Source organism: Glycine soja, chromosome 8 (assembly GCF_004193775.1).
Source record: "Glycine soja cultivar W05 chromosome 8, ASM419377v2, whole genome shotgun sequence".
Lineage (NCBI taxonomy): Eukaryota > Viridiplantae > Streptophyta > Magnoliopsida > Fabales > Fabaceae > Glycine > Glycine soja.
This window is the reverse complement of record NC_041009.1, coordinates 44,211,280-44,236,673: the sequence shown is the minus strand read 5'-3', so window position 1 is coordinate 44,236,673 and position 25,394 is coordinate 44,211,280. Positions and strand designations below refer to the sequence as shown.

Genomic DNA, 25,394 nt, shown 5'->3' with positions numbered 1-25,394 from the left:
CAGGAGCTCTCTTTTCGTAACTCTCCAAATTCATGTTTGCTTCTTACTTTTAGGGCACTTTTAAATCAACATCAATCTACAATTAATGGTTCTCTAATAAATTCGCTTAAGCAAGTTTAAAATAGTTCGCTTGTTAGAATAAAAAGGAGAAAATAGCAAAACTACTTGTTTATTAAATTACTGAACGTTGGCTTATATAGCCTTACAAGATAAGAATGAAATGGTGCAGCCCACGTCTGAAAACGTGGTAACAGTTACAAGTAAATCAAATCCTATCCTACTTAATGAGTCCTAACAAATAGGAACTAACTGAACACAACTAAGTCAAATAATAAATCCTAATAATTCCTAACAATTCCTCCCCTAAACTGATTGTTGTATGCATTCAGTTTAAATTTGGAACCTCACGAACTCCAAGCTGGACTCTTAATTTCAGGAACACATCAAGTTTCAATGGTTTGGTCATAATATCAGCTACTTGATTGCTTGTGCCACAATGAATGAGCTTCACCACTTCCCTTTTTGTTAGATCCCTCAAGAAATGAAACCTTACATCTATATGTTTGCATCTTCCATGTATGACTGGATTTTTGGACAATTTAATTGTTGAGCTGTTGTCACACATAATAACAGAGCACTTGCTTTGTGAGAGCCCAATCTTCTCCAACACCTTTCTCATCCACACACATTGACAAGCACAAACAGCAGCTGCCACATACTCTGCCTCAGTGGTGGACAATGTTACTACCGGTTGCTTCTTTGATGCCCATGAGACTGCTCCACCACTCAGTAAAAATACATATCCGGATGTGCTCCTTCTATCATCAATATCTCCAGCATAATCACTATCAGTGTAAGCCACCAAGTCTTTAACATCTCCTCTCTTATAAAACACACCTAACTCCACAGTTCCCTTTAAATAACGAAGAACCATCTTTGCTGCCTGCATATGCAATTCAGTGGGGCTGGCCATATACCTACTCAAGAGACATACCACATACATTAAATCAGGCCTTGTTACAGTAATGTACATGGGACTCCCAATTAATTGCTTGTAGGCAGTAGCATCAATCCTAGCACCTTCTCCTTTCTTTGACAACTTAAAACCAGGCACTATAGGATTCTTTATTGAATTGCAATTCTGCAGCCCAAACTTCTCAAGTAATTCACAAGCATATTTCTTCTGACTTAAGTAGATGCCTTCTGAATTTTGCTGAATTTCTACACCAAGGAAATATTTCATCTTCCCTAAATCTGTCATATCAAACTCAATCTTCATGGACTTCTTAAAGCTTTCAAACATGCATGCATCATTCCCAGTGAAAATTAAGTCATCAACATACAAACTCACAATTAAAATTCTTTTACCTCCTCCTGTTTTGACAAAGAGAGTGTGCTCATGATCGCATCGTTCAAATCCCTCCTTCACAAAATAGGCTTCAATTTTGCTATACCAAGCACGTGGTGCTTGCTTTAACCCATATAAAGCTTTCTTAAGCTTGTAGACCTTCTCTTCTTCACCCTTTCGAACATAACCCGGTGGTTGTTCCACATACACGTCCTCTGTCAATTCTCCGTGAAGAAATGCGCTTTTGACATCTAGTTGATACACATTCCATCCCTTTTGTGCTGCTAGAGCTAAAACCATCCGGATTGTGTCCCACCTTGCTACCGGGGCAAACACTTCGTTGTAGTCAATCCCTTGTTGCTGAGCATAGCCTTTAGCTACTAGTCGGGCTTTGAGCTTATCAACTTCACCATTCTCATTTAACTTGGTTCTAAAAACCCATTTCACTCCAATCTTCTTAGCACCTTTGGGCAAAGTTGTAAGCTGCCAGGTTTCATTCTTTTTTATTGCTTCAATCTCCAAATCCATTGCCTTTCTCCATTTCTCATCTCTTTCAGCTTCTTCAAATGAGCTTGGATCTTCATGAGAGGTAAACATTGCAAAATAATCTTCATCATCAGAGATAAACATTGCAAAATAATCTTCATCTTCAGATAATCCTTCACCAGTTTCATAATCCTGCAAGTAGTTGGGTGCTCTTCGACTCCTTCCTTCAGCTGTAGCATGTACAGATGCATCTTCATTAGATGAATCACTTGATGTAGAGGTTGTTGCTTCTGCATCTTGGTCTGTAACTCCTGCTGTTTCAGTACCTTCCACAACAGCTTCTTCTTCATTTTCAGAGGAGGCATCCTCACTATCATTACTACCTTCCCAAATCAACACGTCATGCTTCACTTCTTCTGCAGTCCTCCCCCAATTCCAGCCCTTATCCTATTCAAAACTCACATCTCTGCTGACTATAATTTTTCTTGCAACTGGATCGAACAATCTATAAGCTTTAGATTCATCACTTACCCCAAGCAATACACACTGCAGGCTCTTGTCATCCAGCTTTGTTCTTTTCTGATCAGGTACATGGACATGAGTTAGGCACCCAAATACTTTAAAGTAATCTACTTTAGGTTTGATTCCACTCCACATCTCTTCTGGAGTTTTATCTTTCACTGTCAATGTAGGACTCCTGTTGAGAACATGAACTGTCCATTTTGCAGCTTCTGGCCAAAAAGCCTTTGGTACTTGTTTGTCACAAAGCATGCACCGAACCATATTCATAATGGTTCGATTTTTACGCTCCGCTACGCCGTTTTGTTGTGGAGTGTAAGATGTTGTGAGTTGCCTGCTTATGCCATTAATTTTACAAAATTCATTAAACTCATTTGAGGTGAATTCACCCCCCCTATCTGTGCGTAAACAACATATAAAGGCACCTGACTCCTTCTCAACTAAGCTTTTATAATATTTGAAAGTTGTAAATGCTTCAGATTTTTCAACTAGAAAGTATATCCACACCTTTCTACTAAAGTCATCAATAAATGTTATAAAGTACCTTTTGTTGCTATTGGAGTTGGGAGTAATGGGTCCACAAATGTCAGCATGTACAAGCTGTAATTTATGGGAAGCTCTCCATTGACTCTTCTTTGGAATGACATCTCTATGTTGCTTTCCTACAAAGCATCCAGGGCAACTTTTACTTGAATCTTTGAAAAATGGAAGACCTTTCACCATCTGTTTGTGTTGCAAAGTCCTCAAACCTTTGTAACTCAAGTGTCCAAATCTACGGTGCCACAATTGTGAACTATCTTCAGTAGCTAGTTGTAGAAATGTTGAAGTCTCTTCAAGCACTACACTAGCCAGCAGCACAAACATCCGATTTGCTGTCATTTCTGTTTGCATTATCAATCCTCTTCTAGGGTGGTACAACTTGCATTTCCCATCTTGTATAAGTAAAGCTAGTCCTCTTTCTTGAAGTTGGCCTACACTCAGTAAATTACTTTTCAAATCTGGGACATAGTAAACATCAGTGACTACATGAATTGCACCATTGATCTGAAGTCTGATGTTCCCTTTGCCCAGTACTTCCATTTTTGAATCGTTGCCAAGCTTTACCGAGTGTCTGAAAGCCTCATCAATGGTAGAGAACCACTCCCTATTTCCACACATGTGATTGCTACAACCGGAGTCGAGAAACCAAGTCTCTTCTTGTTGCAAGTTGTCAGCTTCGACAAGAGACATGAGCAGCATCTCTTCTTCTTCATAAATCTCAGCATAGTTTGCACTCTCCTTCCATCTTGGGCATTCGTATTGGAAGTGTCCTAGTTTGTGGCACTTAAAGCACTCCACTGTGGCTTTGTTTGGAGACTGCCTTCCTCTGCCTCTGCCTCGACCCCGACCAAAGCCTCTACCTCTGCCTCTACCTCCATTCTGTTCTTCATGTGAGACCTTCAATGCTTGCTCATCCCTTGTGTCACCACCATGAGAATTCATTCTTTGTTCATGAACCAAAAGGCTGCTTTGAAGCTCATCTACTGTCAGTGAATCCAAGTTGTTGGACTCCTCTACTGAGTACACAACATAGTCAAATCTTGAGGTCATAGATCTCAAGATCTTTTCTACAATCATAACTTGAGTTATGTTCTCACCATAAATCTTCATCTTGTTCACAATTGTAAGTGTCCGAGCAAAGTACTCTTCCACTTTTTCTCCTCCTTTCATTTGAAGGACTTCAAATTCCTTCCTCAATGCTTGTAGTTGTGCTCTCTTCACTCTGCTGGTCCCCTGATATTTCTGTTTCATTGAGTCCCAAATGCTCTTTGAACTTCCCTTGTCAAGAATAGTCTACATGATGTTTCTATCTATGGCCTGGAAGAGATAGTTTTTCGCCTTCAGGTCTTTCAGTTTGTGATCTTCAATTGACTTCCTCTGGGCCTCTGTTGATTGAATCCCCTCAGCTACTGTAGGAATGCCTGTTTCCACCAAATGCCAATACTCTTTTGACCGAAGAAAATTCTCCATGAGCATAGCCCAATGGTCATAATGACCATCAAACTTGGGTATTGCTGGCTGCACAAAGTTGCTACTTTCAGCCGACATTTCTCAGTTTCTCACCGTCTGTTTTCTCTCTTTAGGAAGCTGCAGTTCCTATTCTCACTTTATCAGGCCCCTTAATAGAGCTCTGATACCAATTTGTTAGAATAAAAAGGAGAAAATAGCAAAACTACTTGTTTATTAAATTACTGAACGTTGGCTTATATAGCCTTACAAGATAAGAATGAAATGGTGCAGCCCACGTCTGAAAACGTGGTAACAGTTACAAGTAAATCAAATCCTATCCTACTTAATGGGTCCTAACAAATAGGAACTAACTGAACACAACTAAGTCAAATAATAAATCCTAATAATTCCTAACATCGCTTAAGCGAATAAAACACGAATTTGTCCCTCCAAGATTAGCTCGGTTAAGCGGACAAACATGACTTGCTAAGCAAGCACAATAACTTTTTCAGGATTCAGATATATAATTGGCTCACATTAACAAGCAAATGTATGTGGCAATTATGAACCCTATATTTTGACCTATGATATATGTTCCTAATTTTAATGTGGCCTTGTATTTCGTTATTTAATTGGAATTATTTTATTCCTTTGAACGGTATGTTAGGAATTAGACACTCATAATTTTAGACAAATGATCCATCATTAACAATCACATTGAATTTAATGAATGGGTCTATAAAATATATCAAACTTGGAATTTTGGAGGATCAATCATAATCTTGATTACGATGCCAATGAGTTATTAAACTAACAAACTTGTTGTATAATATTTTGCTTGGCTGTTCTACATGACCATTGACAATAATAATTTAAGTTTGGCGATGTTTATGTGACTCTATTAAGGTTATTTGGGCTCGCATTAGTAAACAAACATGTGAACAACATTACCAAGTCCATTTTTCTTACCACAGTTTAACGACCCTTTAGGAGCTTGAGAACCTTCATATATTATGTACTGAAACCCATACAGGCGTGAAGCATGTGAACATGAACACAATTCATTAATAACAAACAAATCATAGGATTAGCCCTAGAGGTGTAGGGAACAAACAAATCACAGGATTAGCCCCAGAGGTGTCCCTACACGTCACGCAAGAAACATAATGATGGCTTAATAAGGGTCATATAAGTAAGCCTAACACACCTATAGTTAAAAATCTCTAATTTTACACATTTCATCCTCTCTTCTAGACACTATATATGATTCCTCTGCAGGTTCCTCATCGGAGTTAGACATGCAAAAACCATTGAAGATTCTTGATTCCAACTCAAAGATTCCTTATCTTGAGTTTATGTGTGCTAAACATATGATTACTAAATGTTAATAGCTCAGAAAAAAGTGATTGACTATTGAATAGAACACAAGTCATTGAAGAATTGGATTATAATGTCTTGCTTGGTTGCTTTCTTTACAAGTGAAGTCGGATATTTTGGTTAATCCATAATTGAACTCTCGCTAATTGGTTGCTTTCTTTACTTCTTTTTTTATTCTGTGTTCAAACCATACCATTTTTGTTGTCTAAGAATTCAAAATTTTGATGAAGTTTAGTGATTTTCAATAATCCCTATGAAATAATACTTTACGATATCCTTTATATATATCCCTATATTACTTGCCCATAATTAGTGCACTTACCTAACCATAATACACAAAATGTCTGCATCACCTCTTTAAAGCTTTCAACATATAGAGAATTTACAATAATATATATATATATATAACATATTAGGTGAGAATTATTAGACAAAAACCAACACATTGCATGTACGAATAAAAAAAATACTGTTAAGATACACACATACATATAATCACCAAACATATAGATCAACAAATATAAAATTGTTTGAGATGAGAATAACTAGATAAAAATCGACACATTATACGGACGAATACATGATATATATATATATATATTAAAAAGGAAAATTTATAATGTACGAAGACATACAATGTATCCGAATTCAGAATCAAAACTTTGCTGCTTCTTTTTTTATATAAAAAACACACAGATTCTCATTTCTCAAGCATTCCAACTATTTTTGCAATATCCAATAAGATAATAACTGAGAGACAGCATTGCACTTTGTTATACATAATTTGTACTATATATTTATATAGTTCTAAATGCAGCTTGAAGGTTTCTAGGGACTTGTGTGTCTTACTTGAATACTTGTCATTATCTACACTAAAATGTGTGACTGGCCAGCAACTAGCAAGCAGGCTTTTCTTATGGGCCGGTGGACCTCACAAAGCTCCCATTCATACTATATATATTGGAATCTTGCTTGCTTATGGACCACAATTCGTTATTGAAATATTATTGTTTGGTGAATTTATGCAAAATTAGCCGGAATCTCTAGAGAGAGATATATAATAATATGAATGTGATTTCGTTGGATGTAGGCCACAATATTAGACACTTTCTTGGAGTAGTGGAAGAAAGCTGGAATCTACACATAACTCACATAGATTAGATTAGATAGAAAGAAAGAAGATATATAGGAATTGATATATATTTACCTTTGTCATTTCTATAAGGGGTTTCATTACCATGTGTGTTTTCTTATCCCCTTAACGTTTTCTATGTTCTAGTTCAGTAGTTCCCATGCCACTCTGTGGCTCCAACTTATTAGCAATCAACAACTCATAAAAGCTTCGATTGGACTTTGAACGTACGAGATGAAAGCAACAAATTGGTTATGATCAGAATCAGTGTACGTCTACCATTGATTGTGGCGTGATGATCTGCCTAACTTGGAAATGACCAAAGGCAAACGAATTTCTGTTGAATGAAAAAGAGATGAAGAAAATTCCTAGTAACTCTTTAGGCAAAAGCAATTAAATGGCTTCGTGTACTTCAAGCTAAATATTGAGTGAAAAAGGGAATCCCATTTTGTGAGCTTTTGTAACAATAGTATTGGATTTTTAATATATCAGTACATGTAACGTGCTAAAATAAATTTTTTTATAAAACATTTTATTTTTTAAAATAATAAATAATGCAAGCTCTTTTTTTTATGATTATGAAAAATTAGAATATTTTATTACAATTATTAAATTAAAATTTATGTTTCAATTGTGTATTTAATTATAAATCTTACATAATTTTTCACTTGATCTTTAATTATATAAAATATAAAATTGTCTTAAATTTATAATTAAATGCATAATTTAAACTGTTAATTTTAATTCAATAGTTAAAATTAAATGTTCTCATTTATTATAAAGCTAATTTTTTTATTTGATAGCCCTCTACATGTATATAGCGCCAATTCTAATTAATAATTATATAACTATGAATATTGCATTGCAGAAAACGATAAGGTGATGCAACGTTGAATAAAACAATAAATGGCAGCAAGATCTTATAATTATAATCACGATGCTCCTAATTAGATACTAATTAATATCTGGACGGCATTAAAAATAGCAGTGGAAATAATTAAGTTAAACTAGGCTAGACTTTGTTAATTCTAAGTCTGGTTTTAGTTAAAAACACATTGTTTGAATTTAGCCTTAGTTAAAAATACATTATTGATTGAGTCAGGTCTAATTATTTTTCAAAAATATTTTTTTAAAGGCTTGACTTTACCTAGAGGTTAGGCATGACATCATTGACATATGCAGTTAACGATATAAGATTGTTACCATTTAATCAAAATGTCAAATTTAAATTTTTGGCATATAATTATATTAAATACTTAAATAAAAAAATTTATATCGTTTATAATAATCCTATTCAACTTTAATAGAATTGTTTCCTTATATATTAAAAAAGTACTAAGGGTATATTTCTTTTTATATATCCTAGTCATTTAAGATTGAGTTAAAAAATAATTTATAAAATAAAGAATAAAAGAGTAATACTTATTTATATTTTTAATGTCCTAAAGGATTTCAATTAATGTATCTAAATAAATATAGTTAATGTTATTTATATTTAAATTGTGAAGTTGAAAGTTGAACATCAACTTCATTGTAAACAAAATTGTGTAATTATTAAATTTGTAATGTGAGTTGTTTTATTATATTTTATAAGACTGTAAGTAATTTTTTCATCTGTTCAGACAATATCTTTAAAACATTTTAATGACAGTTTTTAAAATAAATAAAAAATTAAATATATTTAATATCCATTTATCAAATAAATTATGATCACAAATATTTAATTTGAGTAACATGTGAAATTGGATAACTAGGAGTCACTATAGAGGATAAAAAACGACAGATATCCGGTTTTGGAGTGAACTTAATTGCCTTTTTGAATTATCGTCGGAGCTTGATATCACTCAGGACAAAAGAGTTGATGTCATGGCATCATGAATCACCAATAATTAGTTCTTGTGATTATTGTTTCATGAATCTTATGTGATTCCTTAGTGTCTTATAGAGGCAATATATGTTGAACTTGCAAAAGCTTAGTTCACACTCATGGGCCATGTAAATTTATAAGACAACGTACGTCGTGTCTATGTTAGTAGATAACTATATTTTGAACATGCCAACATGGTTGTCCATATGTCAATTCAAGGTTGCGTGACGCGAAGGTTTGTGGTGTCTGTTTGCATTCCAACATCCAAGAAGCAACGGCCACCAATGTTCATGGCCATAGTTTCATTATCACCAATCAAGATATGTAAGATGGTTTATCTTTAGTTAGCAAATTAGCCTAATCATCATCAGAAAGTAATTATAGCTAACTGACCCACAAATACGTCCTAACTAACCCCTTATCATAATAAATTGATTAGACATAAATAATTAATGTATTTAAATTAAATTTTAATCATTTAAATATTATTTGAATTTGATCCTCCAAAGATAATTATTTGTCATGTTTTACTTGTCTTCAACCGAACTCCGATTAATCAGAATCATTTTCTTTATGAAGGGTTAAAAAAACTAACCACCTATGACTTAACCATTTTTTTAGGATATCATAAATACAAAATATGATTTTGTTGATAATTAATCTTTGTTGTAAAATTTCACTAAGAATAGTTAGTTACTTGATCTCGCTTCTCAACTATTTTTTTTTTCCATTTACAAAGGCTCAAACATAAAACTTACTCAAAGAATTCAAGTTCAATTCTATTCAGATTCATAGATTTTTTTTTCCCAGTATTTAAATCGTTGCATACATGTTTTGTGTAAGTTGTTGTCATTACTTATTTTCCTGCTAATGGGACAATAGGAACAGAAAAATAAATGATAAAAGATTGAAGAAACAACGCACTAAACAAGTTATAAATTATGATAAATAGCAGAGTAATTCAATCAATAATTTGGAGCATCTTTAGATAAAAGTTGAAAAGCACTTCTGTAAATTTTAATACAGAAAAATTAAGGAAAATTATTTTCATTTTTTGTGATTAAAGCTTAAGGATCTTTTTGTAAATTTGATATTTTTATTTTTATTTTTATTTTCATCTATTTAAAAAAATATTTTAATTCCTAATTAATTCCTAATCTTCTTAATTTTAAACCTAACTTTCCCAAAAATAATTAATTGGTGTTTATCAACCAGGCAAAATTGGTCAAACCAGCTTAAGGTTACCTATTTATTGTATGTGTCAATCAATCTCAATTGGAATGTGTTAAAGGGGTATTCCTCAAATTGTATGACTGGGAATATGGCCAAGTCCAAGGCCAATGCATCTGACAAATATAGTTGCAACTAGACATTACTAGAAAATTATCTGTCTGTAACTCTTGGGCTTAGTTGGTCCTTCTCCTTTACCCTCGAAACTATACATTTCTCGTAAGAATTATTCTCAATTTTTGTTCAATATATTATTAGTTTGATGAAGGTCATATTACTTGTTTCTGTCTCACTTTGAACAGAAGAATTTTTGGTTTATTTAGACAAGACTAGAACAATTATCGTGCTCTCCACAGTCAGGGGAAGAAAAAAATTTCAAACAGTATGTACGTGCTTCTAATCTCAGAGAGAGAGGTAGGTGAAGAGCAATTAAAAATTGAAACAAATGTGTGAATTGGGGAGTGAAAATTGCTTGTTCTTATTGCCTTTTGGATTATACTCTCCCATAGCTAATTTTGTGCAAGTATTGCACACACAATGCATCCAAAGAACATCAGAGTGATCCTCCTTTTATATGATATGCAATTTTTTAATTATTATTTTAGGACACCGGAAGAATATATCAACCTCTTAACCTTTTAAACAGGGCAAGAAAAACAATTCAAAACACAAGGACTCGATACAAACATACGTGCACACATCATGCAATTGAATAATTGCATAACATGTACAAGGTTGCATACAAAAGTGTAATGTACTAATATCTTTGTTGAGCAGCACATTTTGAAATCTCCTTTCCCTTTACTCTTCATTTTAAGGTCATCAACATAAAATAAAGACATTATATCATGCAACTAAAAACAACTGAGTCTTGACTCCTAACTAAAACTTGAGCCATCTCTTCTCTTTTTCTTTGCTTGTTACTGAATTTGAGGCAGAGGCATGAACTGCTTCAGCATCTGCCAAAGCCTTGCGGGTTTCATTTAATTTTCTCATAGCACCCTCATACACAGCCTTCTCTTTTCTATTGGCATTGACAATGTGCTCGAGCTTTTCAACCCTAATCTTCAAATCCTTCACCTCTTCCTCATAAGCAACCAATGCTCGTCTATCCACCTTCTTACCTTCCTCAGAACCTTTACTTTGCTGCTTCTTCATCAATCCACCGCCAAAAGCCTCATTGTGCATTGCCAGGTGATTGTTTATTAATGCAAAGACATCTGATGCCGATTCTTCTTCCTCTTTTGCTGCACGGTTTGCTTCTGCAAATTTCTTCTCACGTTTTCTCTTGCCACCTCGGCTCTGTTTCTTCTTGCCTTGCTTCTCTTTGTTCTCTTCCCTTTTATGAGACTCGAGTGCATGATCTAAGGACTGCTTTGGTGGTAGCACCTTCACTGCTATAGGGTCCAGCATTCCCTGACCGGTTACACCTAAACCCATTCCTTCTCTGTACCCCATATTAGCCATCATTTTGGAAGCTATGCCTCTAGTGTGGTTCTCCCACGTGGCAAATGTCGCAGTTTCAGTTTGAATACCTCTCTGTAGATTGGTACTCTCCAGAAATCCTATGCCTTGCGATTCCTCCTCCTCCTCATAGTCACTGGAATCGGATTGATCTAAGCTGGAATCACTCTCTATGTCACTCATTTCTGCATGCTCAGACAGTGCCATTTCTTCTGCCCCAAGTTTCACAGAACTTCCGTCGTCTCGGAAAACAACTTGTCCAACTCCAGCCTTTTCGTCCCAGGACTTGAGCTCGGCTTCTCTCCAAGTGCCTGCATTTGCAGTTGAGACTGCCCATATACTTGACCCCACAAGAGACTGCTTCCAGATTGTAGGCACATATTTCTTAAGAGCAGACAATTGAACATCAAGTCCTGTAGACGCAAACAGAACATAAGTCATGATATACAAAACATAATATATGAACAGAAAGAAAAAGAAAAACAAAACAAAACAAAACCAAGAAGCAGATTGTGTAAATCAGCCATCACATATATTGGAAAATAAGCTTGTGGGTATACAAAGGCTGAAACCATACAAACTACCATTAAAAATCAGGTTTTAAAGGGTGTCCTGGATCCAAACAATAAATTACAGGGCTTCTAATTCTTCAAATGTTAAGAGATGAATCGATTGGATTAACAGCACTAAGTTTGTCATTTTTTTCCTTTTACTTTCTTTGCCTGATCCCGCAATGTTATTGTCTGAAAGTATGTTTTAAGAAACTTTGTAAAATATCTGGAAATGATTCAATGAGTGAACCTTTGAATAATTTCACCCAACATGCCATAAACATCAAGGAAGAAAAGGATTGCTATTTTTTATCCAAAAAAAGTAAAAATGCCAAACATAAAACACACAATAAATCTAAATGAAATTTAGATGAAGGTTGCAAACTTGCAATGATTATACCAGCCTTATCTAGGTGAAAATACACCAGCCACCTACATATTTTTAAAATATTATACAAAATTGATATCTCATAATGGAAAAGCATCATAACAAAAATGTCACAATTTATTAAAAAAAACCCTTAATATGCTGATTGCTGAAGTTATGTGAACACTCTAATAATTTAAACTTGGACCCTCAGAGTTTACTCCCCAAATCTTAACAAAGACTTGACCCAACAGGTTATCCAAGACACTAGGGTCCAAATGCTCATTGAATATTTGCACTTAAAAGTTAAAAGTGCAAGTGGCACTAAGGTTTAGTGACAAAGTCAATTACAAAGAGGTCTATGTGATTTCACCTCTATTAAATTTTGTTCAATTTGCTCAGCATCTTACCATGTGATAGGCGACAGTTACTACCAAATCGACATCGTTGTTGTAAAAAGAACTTGCACATCTGCACTTTGGTGTTCTAGTATTAGTACAATGATATGAAAAGCAATTGATTTTATTGAATAATTTGGAACCAAAATTTGGGAGGAATAACAACGTTAAAGAAAACTTTTTCAAATAAGTAGCATTTTCATATTACTTCACTCACACGTATTTTATACATATAATTTTCAATCAGAATGACCTTTCTTGATTTACATCATACAGGGAAATTAATGGTAGTTGAAGATACTTTGAATTCCTTGAGATGGCTTGTAACTAAGATGCTGAGATAAGGATAAGAAAGAAGCACAGAAAGAGAAACATGAATATGTTGAATTAAAGGGCTTAGTAACTTCCAATTTTTACTAGTTAGAAATATCTCGTAGACTGCGTAATTGAAACCCCAAACGAAGAAGTTTCATTTTCATTTATTAAAAGATTACTGTATGAAACTTGTTTGGAATTATTATTCGTTTAGTAACTGAATTCATTTTAAAAGGGTGATATATGTATTATGTAATATTTAATATTATAACGTATCACTTCTAATACAATTTGTAAATCACTTAATTACAATGATTTTTTCTTAAATATTGTAGCAAAGTTTTCAAATCACAAGAAAAAGTTTGAAGGCAAAAATAACATACAACAGTTAGTCTCTGACTTTCATGAGCCGTGTCAGGATTACCAATCAACCATTAACACAACACTCATGCATGATTTAAACAATATGTAAAATAGGTTGCTAAGGTATAAATTTAAATATGAACAGAAGATCCTAAGCTGTCATAACATCAAATCAAATCAAGAACAAATGTCCACATAGCACTGCAATTGTAGCATATTATACATGTTGCATCAGAATTGGAAAGAGATAACAGTACAAAGATGGAGGACAAGGAATACCTAGACCAGAAAAAGAAAACCAAAACAAATACACAGACAGAAGTCTGAGCAATATGATAGGAATAATAATATATTAAAGGGAATACCATTTAAAAGAAAAATCCCCAATTATCTGATTTTTCTGTGTCACTGGTTTGGTATTTCAGAAACTAACATGCTGGAAGATACACGTTGTATAATGGCCAGCACTTGACAGGTATTTACTCAAAATTCCTAATTAAACTATGAGAAAATGTACCTAATCACTTTCATTTTTTTGAGGGGTGGAGTTAAGAGGTATTGGAGACAGTATACCTTATCATTTGACCTTCCCTTCTACTACTACATAAATCCAAGGAAATTTGAAAATATAGCTTAATACCCATGACATACCTGTGTTGCCCTAATTTCCTTATTTATTAATTGAATTCGATTCCAAATTTGGCAAACTGTTGTTATTTCAACTTCCCTTATTTTCTCATAATTAGTTACAGTAGCAAAAACAAGCGGGGAAGAAAAACTGTAGTAGTTAAAAACTTAAAATAGAATACCATTTGTCACCAAAGTATCTGAGAGAAAATAGGCATACTTGACACAAGATAATCTTACATACCAACATATTCTCAGAAGTAGGAGTAAGAAATGAAACTTTTGCCACTGAATTATCCAACTGCACCACTTGACCATTGTACCAACGCCCATCTTTGTGACGGAATCTACATTTAGATCCAACAGAATAACACTTGTCCTCCAATGGCTCTGGTTCAACATAAGTGGGATCAAGGGGATCCACTTTCTCTTCAGTAAAAATATTAGTGTTATGCAGCACTGAATCTGCTTCCTGTAACAATCGTGCACGTTTTAGGTGAAGAAGTCCTTCTTCTGCATCCTTAATTGCCTGAACAAGCTCCTCATGAACCTGGAATATCAAACAATTTTAAGAAATTTAAGTATAAAACTAGCCTTGGAAATATTAGATTGGTTGACATAATCATGAGGTCAAAATCATGCTCTAGATCATAGAATCATACAATTCAACATGTTGCACCAGTTTCTGTGACCCTGATCCCAGGTGGGAGTAGAACACAATTTGTGTAGAAACTTGAGAGAGTAAGAAGAATAAAGAGAGAGATTGGGAGCTGATTTCTCTAATCTGAAAAATCAACATATTGATTCTGAGTCTTTAAACTTAGAGACTCTTATTTATATCCTACAGACGCAGGCTTCTCTGATAAGCCGACTAATCTACAGTTACAGTAACTGCCTCAAACCAAGTACAGTTGTCATAACAGAAACCTAACCAACACATACACAGTTTTTTTTTATCGGCAAATGTTAGATTTAGTTTTGTTAGAAATGTCAATTGGGGGGATTCGAACCCACAACCTCTCCTCCCTCCCTTCCCCAACCATTGGCCAACCTTATATCTCCCCAACACATACACAGTACGTAATTAGTCCACACTAGACATATACTCTATCAATTTGCTGCGATTGGAGATGAATCGCATGCCAACATGTAAAAGTGCACTGAATCACATGTTTTCAGCCATTCTCAAAATTTCAACAAAAGCATGTTCATGAGTCAGGCAGCAGGGCCAAAAAAACCAATACAGCCTACAAGATTACACCCACCCAGTCAAGTGAGCTCAAACCTAATTTAACCCTTTTCTCTTTGAAATAATCTTCCTTCTAGTGATTATGACTTCTACAGAATACAGCCTTGGCTAAGCTATGTCACTATGCAACTGGGATGATTGACATTGACTGAGCTCTGGACTTCTGGACTGTGTCACTTCAACTTGGACTGAATTTGGGGTTCTCTACTTCCCCCATGTCTGATTTATGTGGGCTGTAGCTCAATTTTCTCTGGTTGTTGTTCCCCAGTTGTACTTACTTATTATACATAATCTCCTAAAGTGACATCTATCATGCATTTTGAAACAGAACATACTTTTAAAATGCTAGTTAGGATTGTGAATTCAATATGGCCTGTTTGTGTTATTTTATATGTATATTATACATGTGTACATATTCTAGAACATAACTTTACATAAATGAAAATGATCAGACCTTAGTTTTATGAGAACATCTCACATTTTAGGGGTCGCTTGATTCAAGAAAATGTTTCTTTTTTTCATTTTGTTTCCTATTTTCTGAACTTCTACAGGAAAAAGTGAAAACAGAAAACAATAGAAAGTTGTTTTCACCATTTCCTATGCAAACTTCTGAAAACAGGAAATAAAGTGAAAACAGAAACCGTTTCTCAAACCAAACAGTCCCTCATTGGCAAGTTGGATTCAATATAACATCTACAAGTCTCACTAGCTCACTAGCTCAGGGCAGGACAATTTTTTTTTATCTACAAATGTTAATTTGTTAGTTTTTGTTAGAAATGTCAAATGGGAGGGTTCAAACCCATGACCTCTCCCCCCTCCCTTCTCCCTCCACCCTTCCCCAACCACTGGGCCAACCTTATATCTCCTCTCAGGGCAGGACAATGTTCCACTAGAATGAAATAATTTTGTTAATTATGCCAATGCAGCTCAGCAGATTTAAAATAACAAACAAGATTTGACTGGTTGCAATATAGGCTTCGCTTGCCTGAAGGTAACACCTGTAACATGTACAGAATACTTATCTTCTTGCTGCTAATCCCAATCCTCAATATTTTGCACCCATTTACCATTGCAAAAGCTGCTACAAAAATATCTAGTAAACTTAATTTAAACAAACAAAAAAATAAAATACTGAAACCTAACATCTCCTAATAGGGATTCAGACCTTGGTTCTCTACTTCGTGAGAGACTAGCCCCATTTGCTAGATTCAACTATAAAAAAAAAAAAAAAAAACTACAGTTGATTATCGAAACCTAACATATTGGGCTGCATTTCATATTCATTGCCACATGTTCACACAAAGTCTCAATCTTCAAACAGAAACAAATTGCCAACGAGTCAAAATCACATAATCCAACAAAATTATTAGTTTCTAACGCGACTAAGAAATGGGAAATCGAACAGGGACACAAATTTGAAAGGGTTGTTGAAAAAATTTAAATTTTGTTTATTGAAAAGTGAGAGAGAGAGAGAGAGAGAGAGTTGTACCGCGAGAAGTTCAGGGTCGGTTGGATCAGAGAGGAGAGCTTGATCGATAGCAGAGAGAGAATCCCTTTGTTCTTGCAATTGAAGTTCCAGTTGGTTCTCAAGAACCCTCTCTTCTTCGCTACCCATTGCCACCACCAAATCCAACCACATTACAACATACACTACTATAAGGTACCCAACAAATTATTATATAGTTTGGAACAATTTTTTTTCTTTTTTTTTTATAAAAATTTATACGTGACATGGATTCATAATTGTATTATAAAACAAGCTTAAATGCTAATTTGGTTACTAAATTAGTTAAAATGTGTAAATTTGGTTTCTGTTTTTTAAAATACGTCAATTAGGTTCTTGAATCCCTTAAAATTGTGTATCTAGTAAGTCTTTTTTGTCGTGAACGTTCAATTAATTAATACAATCTTTACCGCTGAAGGATAGAATGTTTTAAAATTTGGAAACTAAATTAAAGCATTTTAAATTAATAGCCCATATAAAAAAAATATGTTAAGATTAGTTGAAGAGTTTAATGATTCAAGTTTTACTCAAAGACAAATCATTATTGATACCACTGATAAATTTATAACCGTGAACAAACTAATTATATTGGTTGTTAGTGTATAGTTGTTTCTCTCTCAGTTGAACTATGTCCTTTTAAACCATATAACTTTTTTTCCTTATTATTATATTACTATACTTTTTTATTTCTTTCCTTTCCTCCAACATTGTTTCTACTTTTAGTATACTAAAAAAACAAAAAAAAAAGGATTATTTCAAGTTTCTAATTCTAATAAGACAATAACAAAATCATAGATAAATTAATCAGTAAATTTTAGGGGATTCTACTATCATGCATGTTTAGTTTAATTTTTTTTTATAAATTATTATGTATGTTTGTTACTTTTTAAAAAACAATTTTTTTCCAAATATTATCCTTTACTTTATATACTAATTAGAGCATTTTCATGTAATTTTTTTCAATTGATTTGAAAAAAAATCTTTATATTGTATGATTATTTGAAAATTTAAATAAATTTAAAAAAACATATAAAAATACAAATACTATTTTTTAATATATTTTTTACTTCTCTTACTCTTTCTATAAGACATTCTCAAAATTCTTTTGTGTCTTTAAGATAAATTAAGATTCTTAATTTTTTTATTAGTTAATTAGTTAAAAATTAATACAAAGATTAAAAGTTATGTTTTATTTAATATCAAATCATGTTTCATAATCTGCGTCTGAAATTTCATACTAAGTTATGATCTCATACAACATTAAATGATAACATTTAAGACTTTATTTAATATTGAGTTTAAGATTTGTTTTACAAATTCTTGGTGTTTAAATTATAATTAGACGAGATATAATTAATATGAATTTAGCTAAAATAAATTGTGGGTGTAAATATTTTTTATATTATTACCTAATCATATTTTGATAAATGATAAATTTGTTATTTTTTATAATCATTATATTAAAATTATATTTAGAATAAATTTTATTTAATTCATAATGCAAACTTTTCAAATATTGTATTAAAATTTAAATTAAATATGTGCTACGTTAATGCTAAATTATTATAAGAATTAATTTTAGTATAACTTTTTTTTGTGTAACAAGAGATAATATATACTTTTATTTGCTACCCAATCAATTTCTCTCAACAGATCTATTTTAAAGAAATGAGATACTTTTTAGTTGCGACTTTATGTTTATAAAAAATTATATCTTTACTTCTAAATCTAATCAAATCACAAAACATATTTAATTTTTCCAAAATAAATAAAAAAGCATTCTACGAGAAAAAGAGTTATATACTCATCCAATTATAACTCATTATACATTATAAATTTATTAACTTTTAAAATAATTTATAATTAAATAATTATGTAAAAATAATTTTAAATTAGTAATACATAAACGTTAAACTGAATATTTATATTTATTTACAGAAAAGCAATAAAAAGACAAAAAGAATCCTAGTCCTACTACTACTTGAGATATAATAATCCTGCGTATGCCAGCACTAGAGAACACGCGAAACACGTGATTCACCCACGCCGGAGAAAATGAGCACCGGCGCTGGAAAGGTGATGTGTGTCACCGGCGCTTCCGGTTACATCGCTTCCTGGATAGTCTAATTCCTTCTCCATCGCGGCTACACCGTTAAGGCCACCGTTCGCGACACGAGTCCGTCACGTTTACTCTCCTTTTTCTGTCACTTTTTTCCTTATTATCGGCAAATGTTAGCCGCTAGTTTTTGTCGGAAGAAGATATTCGAACCCACCACCTCTCTCTCTTTCTTCCTTCAACTACCAAGTCTACATTTTCCTCATTGTTGTGGTGCCCATAATTCAAATTTCCTCGTGCATCAATATTATTTTATTTAATAATTAAAAGATTGAATATCGAATGAATGTGTGGTGTGCCAGATGATCTGAAAAAGATAAACCACTTGGTTAGCCTCGATGGTGCTAAGGAGAGGCTGCACCTCTACAAGGCGAATCTTCTCGAAGAAGGTTCCTTTGACTCTGTCTTTCAAGGTTGCCATGCTGTGTTTCACACTGCTTCTCCCTTTTATCACGATGTCAAGGACCCCCAGGTTTCAAATTCTTCCATTTTTGCATTTGTTTTTATTAGCTTTAACTACCCTTTTGATTCCTACAGCTACACAAAACTTTGCCTTTTAATCCCTACTACACTTGAAACATTTTCTTTTAATCTTTATGCGTACTATTTTTATTCTCTTTTAGTTCTTACACGTATAATTTTAGTGCATGTTTGGATTATTTGCCCAGGTTGGGTTAAACTTGGGTTTGCCAAAGCAACCCAAGAGAGTTTCTTGGTAAAATTCTAATGTGGAAACGTACTTTTGAAGGTAATCAAACATACGTCACTGAGTTACTCTCCGAAAGTATGTTTAGCGCGCAAAAGTATCTTTAGAACAGTTCACCAAACATGCCCTTAATCATGTTTGCCCCTGCAGTGAGGACTAAAAGTCTAAAAGGATTGAAATGTTATGTGTAGAGTCTAAGAAGGGGTGTTTCTAAGTGAAGTGACTTAAAAGGAAAAATCTTTTTTTCATATGGGGTGGCTGTATTTTTATGTTTTTATTTTTAAATGTGCAGGCTGAATTGTTAGACCCAGCTTTGAAGGGGACTCTCAATGTTCTGAAATCGTGTGTGAACTTGCCAACGCTGGAACGTGTCGTTTTAACCTCTTCTGTTGCTGCAGTTGCGTACAACGGAAAGCCTCGTACTCCCGATGTAGTGGTTGATGAGACATGGTTTTCTGACCCGGATTTCTGTAGGGAATCACAGGTATTCTGATAACTTTCACTTTAGTCCTAGGTTTTTTGAAATGTGGTTTTCTCACGATTCTTGGTATTGCAAAATATTGCGGACAAATGTGACTAAATAAAGTTGAGAGAGATGCTGATTAAGAAGAAAACAGAAGATGAAAATGAGAAAATATCTTCTAGCTATCTATATCTTTTGGTTTTTGAAATAGAAGCAGTTTTCAAAACTTAGTAGATTTTGAGTAAGAAATTGATTGTTTAGAAGTATGAAATTGCTATGGAAAACAGTTTTTAAAACCAAAAAATGAGAAGGAAATCAAACAGGCCTTTATTCTTTTGGTCGGTATACTTATAAGCTAAGGAACCATTACCATGAACTTGCAACCGAAAGACTCTATTCCTTGCTTTTCTAAGCTCCTAAGCTAAGAGTCAAAGATGCATTAAAATTGATCTAAATCTCATGCTTTCCTTTTTCTTTCCCTGGAAAGTTTGCATGCATGTCTCTTCTCTGGTCATTACTCAGAGTCCTGAATTGGGGTATATGCTTTCTATCTCAAAGGTCAATTATGCAACTTTCCTTGCTACTAGCTTGGAAAATGTAAACGTGTTTTTGTTGATTTAACCATGAATGTGAATCAAGTGGATTACGTGGGCAGGGGATGCTTCATGCTTCTGCTCTATTAAATGATGGTAAGTGTGTAAATTAATGACATTGACAAAAGGTGTTAGAAAAGTAATATCTCTCAGTATTTTTTGAGACTCATTGTCATAGAAAAAATGTAACAAATTGTTTTTAGAAAGGGAATATATTCTCTTGAAAGATTCATTATCTTGTTCTCGTGTTCTGTTTTTTTTTTTTATTTAAATAAAGAGACAAAATACTTTCATTGTAAAATGATGTGTCTTGATTTTTTTTGTGTCACACTCATTGCTGTAGGAAGAAGGTGAATATACAAATTTTGATTATCAATTTAGATATTTTGTTATGTTGTTTATATTTAATTTCATTGGAGTCTCTCTCTCTCTCTTATATGTGTGTGTTGGGGGAGGGAATGTGCCAGTGTACTATACTTGGACTTCAACTGTGTCGGAGTATTCATGTTTGTCTCGTGTCCTGTATTGGTGTTAGAGTCCTGCCTCATAGGGCATTACTTCCCCAATGAAACAGGCAAATGAAAATGGTAAAACTTTTAGTGATTTTGGAGTTCATCTTGGACCTAAATATTAGAATTGGATAAAGTTAACGTGGGTGGCCTAAATCTATGTCAGAAGTTTTAAACTTATTTAGTTGTTTTTGCATTGCCGTATGGTTTCAAATTTTAATCAGAAAAAGAGTGGAACGAGAATTACAGGTGCTACCATTGTTGGTGGTAAGCTTATCACTTTAAGGCTTCATTGATTTGTGTGGAATGAGAACATGTTTTAAGAGAGCTAAAGTAAATTTCTTGCCCTTGATATCCAAAGGACAAAATTAAGTTCACAAAGTTCAATGGATATATCTTTCCATTGTTGTTGTTTTGACAGAATAAAATTTTGGAAGGGAGAAAAAGCATACCAGGTTAGATGACATGATTTCTTCCCAAACAAACAAGCAGACAAACATGTCTTTAAAGAAAATTATAAATGAAACATTGCTCTTTAGTTCCACTTACATGCGAGTCAAATCCTTCAAAGAAACCATTGGCTGAACACCCATCAATGGAAAAGTCAAATAAAGTATCTCACATGGGCGACAACCAATACCTTCTAGCTGAAAATGTCATCTATTCTTTGCTTTCCAAAGCATCTAAGTGCGGAAATGCTTTTCACAATATAACTTATGTTTCCCCTATCAAGTTTTGATGTTCTAGCCTTATTGTATGCTCACTAACAGTTTGCTATTTAGATGTGCTCTAATATTTGGGTCCTCTACAGGATTCTGTAATCTAGCCAAAGCATCGTTTTAACATCATCCTGTGTGAAGATTAGATATTGCTTCATATGATTAAATTGAATTTGTTGTAATTTTGATATTATGCACCTGTTTTTCACTTATTCTGATGCATAGATGAGGCACCAAACATTTTAAACGGCTTCTCTCATTTTGTTAATATTATATGAGACAGCTGTTATTATAATGCTAATGTATTTATTCAAATGTCAACAAAGTGTAACAATTTATCATGTATATTATGTTACTATGTTCTTCACATTTATTGTCATTGCCTATTTATGTTTCAGATGTGGTATACACTTTCAAAGACTTTGGCCGAAGATGCTGCCTGGAAATTCGTAAAAGAGAACAGCATTGACATGGTTACTATTAACCCAGCAATGGTGATAGGACCTCTCTTGCAACCAGTCCTTAACACAAGTGCTGCTTCAATTTTAAACATAATTAATGGTAATTACTATTTATATGTAAAATTTCTATTATGTGCTTCGTCTGCATCTGGATTACACAATGTTTTTTTTCAACTGAACTATTGTGTGGATCAAACCAAATGAAAAGGTAAATAGAAAATATTAAAACGGAAATTCAAATAGAATATGAAAAGGAGGGTTGTAATAATAATAAGTACAATCTGAATGTACAATTGTACATCTGAGATATTAGATATGTGCATTTTAATCATAACAATTATTGTTGAGCTACATAGTATTACTATATTCCCTTTTTTAGCTTGATTACTGCCTAAAGTCAGAAGTACTATTGGAAGGGATTATTATTGAGGAAGAATGAACACAAGTGTGTTGAGTGCTTTGAAGATGTTGTTGGGTGGGATTAGTTGAAGATACAAAATCCACTCTAGGTTATAGCTCAAAAAGTTTGGGGAAATATGATTTTTGTTGAAAGTGATGTAGAGACAAAACATAGCAAAATTGCTCAAGAGGTTTGTGGCTTTATTTGGATAAATAGGTTACTAAAAGAATTTATGTATTCTGCCGCAAGAACCCATGAAGCTATTAAGCGTCATTGAATCTTTCATCAGCATAATCCATAACTCGGTTCAAAATTTACATGACAAGTTGAAGCATGTGAGGATTGACAAATTTCATCTGATTAAAGATTGAAATGGGACATTTACTTATACCATGTACAAACTAAGTTGAAGGAAGCATAGATTCTTACAAAGGCTTTGCTGAAGTCAAACTTAAATTCTAATGTCAGAAACTCAGGAATAGCTGATTACATTAGATTGACAGTGTGCATTGAAAAGTAATCTCAAATAAAAAAACAAGACATACAAATCATAGTAGTCATAGTCTACTATCTTTTTGAGTTATTTAGTTGTTATTTTAATGAATATTAGTAATTTCTATTTGCTTCCAATATACTTTATTTTCCACTGTACAAAACTTAGATAATTGAAGAAACTGTTCCATCGCCTTGATACAGGTGCACAAACATTTCCAAATGCATCTTTTGGTTGGGTCAATGTGAAAGATGTTGCAAATGCGCATATTCTAGCATATGAGAATGCTTCAGCTAATGGAAGATATTGCTTGGTTGAGAGAGTGGCACACCACTCGGAACTTGTGAAGATTTTACGTGATTTGTACCCGACATTGCAACATCCAGAGAAGTAAGTATAATTATTTTGATGATTTCAAGAATGTATACAATTCATATAATATATGAACACAAATCTCCATCTGCTATACCCAGTTGTTTTAGTGTTTTATTCACCTGTTTGAAAACTCAATTTAGTATTGAAAATGAAGACATTCAGCATTGCTATTAGTTAAAAGAAAGAATTTAAATTTTGGAATATATTATTTGATGATCTGAAACTAGATTATATAGGCTAAGACAACATAACAACCTTCCTAAACAAGACTATATATATGGGGTAACTACCCATTTGTCTTAATTTAAAATATCAATTCGTCGTAATTTACAACAACTGCTATAAATTACTGTACAATTGGTGTGGGACAATTACTCCCCTTTTAGCTGTAGATTGGATATCTTATTACCTGTTCAGACTTGATGAAGTTTTGCTACATTCCATATGTTACTTGGTTCTCCTAAATCATTGCTTCTATTTATTTGTGTATGCAATACTGATACATTTTCAATTCTTGGGGCATATTTGAGACACATGGTTTCACCATAGTTATGCTAATATAATGACTAATACCTCGCACTATTTTTATATCTCCAGTATATATTTTATAGTTATGCTAACTTATGCAGAACTTTTCATTTGGATAATTACTGAATTATATGTTCCAGAGATAAGGCCAAGTATAAAAACTTGGCATGTGTAGGTCCTTCAAATGTTATTTTGTATGCAAAAACCATTAGGTTTTGGGTCCAACGGGACTCTTCATTCGATCTAATTTTGTGTTTGCATTTATAAAATATAAATAATTTTTTTCTTTTTTTGATTTTTCTAATTCGAGGGCGAGCCTTGGTGCAGCGGTAAAGTTGTGCCTTGGTGACTTGTTGGTCATGGGTTCGAATCCGGAAACAGCCTCTTTGCATATGCAAGGGTAAGGCTGCGTACAACATCCCTCCCCCATACCTTCGCATAGCGAAGAGCCTCTGGACAATGGGGTACGAAGTTTTTGATTTTTCTAATTCCATTTTCACTCTGTCAACAATATTATCAGGTGTGCAGATGATAAGCCATATGTGCCAATATATCAGGTTTCCAAAGAAAAAGCAAAGAGCTTGGGGATTGAATATACTCCTTTGGAAGTGAGCCTCAAGGAGACTGTGGAAAGCTTGAAAGAAAAGAAGTTTACCAACTTTTAATTTGTAATAGCTCCTAGAGGAGAAAACGTTAATAGTAGAAACCTTGTGTGGTTGCTCATTTGGCTTATGATGCTCATGCTTATGAACAAACTTACTATTAAATAAGACTTAAATCAAAATTGGTATAAGTACTGAAAAAAGCCATTCTTGGTCTGATTAGCACCAGTGACAACTAAGTATCGAACACGTGTGTCCAAGTAGAGTTTGCATTACAAATTGTATCCTTGTTATATTATATTACTATTTACTAGGAAATGTCTGATGCAACCAATGTTCTTAAATAACTGTTATGGCTGGCGTCATAACACTATGATGTGGCATTTTTAGACCCCTTTGTCATTCACCATTTAGTATTTGTCATTCACCCCTTCTTTATTATTAAAAAACCCTTTTAAAGGTTACTTCATACTTAAAACATATCATACCTGATTTCAATATGTCTATTCGCTCTTTCTCTCTCGCCAGTCTCCTTAATATGTGAATCCTATGGTTTCACCTGCCCTCTCTCTTGTGAACCTCCTAAGTTGTGGCCAAGCAACTCTAGCGACCCTTCTCCGGCAACCACTCTCATTGGCGACCT

General features: G+C 33.6%; 2 protein-coding genes across 2 annotated transcripts; one reads left to right on the top strand and one right to left on the bottom strand.

Annotated features, from left to right (window-relative positions):
- Positions 1-10,564: 10,564 nt before the first annotated feature.
- LOC114423451 (zinc finger CCCH domain-containing protein 18-like) lies at positions 10,565-16,945 on the bottom strand. Its single transcript, XM_028390213.1, has 4 exons — positions 16,772-16,945; positions 14,278-14,583; positions 12,741-12,801; positions 10,565-11,825 (listed from the first exon to the last, which is right to left on the bottom strand). The coding sequence occupies exons 1-4, from the start codon at positions 16,919-16,921 to the stop codon at positions 10,831-10,833; spliced, it is 1,512 nt and encodes a 503-aa protein (XP_028246014.1). The 5' UTR covers positions 16,922-16,945; the 3' UTR covers positions 10,565-10,830.
- Positions 16,946-18,760: 1,815 nt separating this feature from the next.
- On the top strand, positions 18,761-25,142 carry LOC114423452 (dihydroflavonol 4-reductase-like). The gene is made up of 6 exons (XM_028390214.1): positions 18,761-19,374; positions 19,901-20,092; positions 22,291-22,453; positions 23,450-23,636; positions 24,460-24,549; positions 24,670-25,142. Exons 1-6 carry the CDS (start codon positions 19,189-19,191, stop codon positions 24,812-24,814), a joined length of 963 nt encoding a protein of 320 aa, XP_028246015.1. The 5' UTR covers positions 18,761-19,188; the 3' UTR covers positions 24,815-25,142.
- Positions 25,143-25,394: the final 252 nt, after the last annotated feature.

Bases quoted from the DNA above. Each gene is read 5' to 3' on its own strand.
- LOC114423451 (XM_028390213.1), bottom strand. From the start codon at position 16,921: ATGTGGTTGGATTTGGTGGTGGCAATGGGTAGCGAAGAAGAGAGGGTT. The intron at 14,584-16,771 runs GTACAACTCTCT...TTGATATTCCAG, and splicing joins CCGACCCTGAACTTCTCGCG to GTTCATGAGGAGCTTGTTCA. The intron at 12,802-14,277 runs GTATGTAAGATT...ACCAAAGTGCAG, and splicing joins CTACTTCTGAGAATATGTTG to ATGTGCAAGTTCTTTTTACA.
- LOC114423452 (XM_028390214.1), top strand. From the start codon at position 19,189: ATGTGTGGTGTGCCAGATGATCTGAAAAAGATAAACCACTTGGTTAGC. The intron at 19,375-19,900 runs GTTTCAAATTCT...TTAAATGTGCAG, and splicing joins ACGATGTCAAGGACCCCCAG to GCTGAATTGTTAGACCCAGC. The intron at 23,637-24,459 runs GTAAGTATAATT...TTCTAATTCGAG, and splicing joins ACATTGCAACATCCAGAGAA to GGCGAGCCTTGGTGCAGCGG.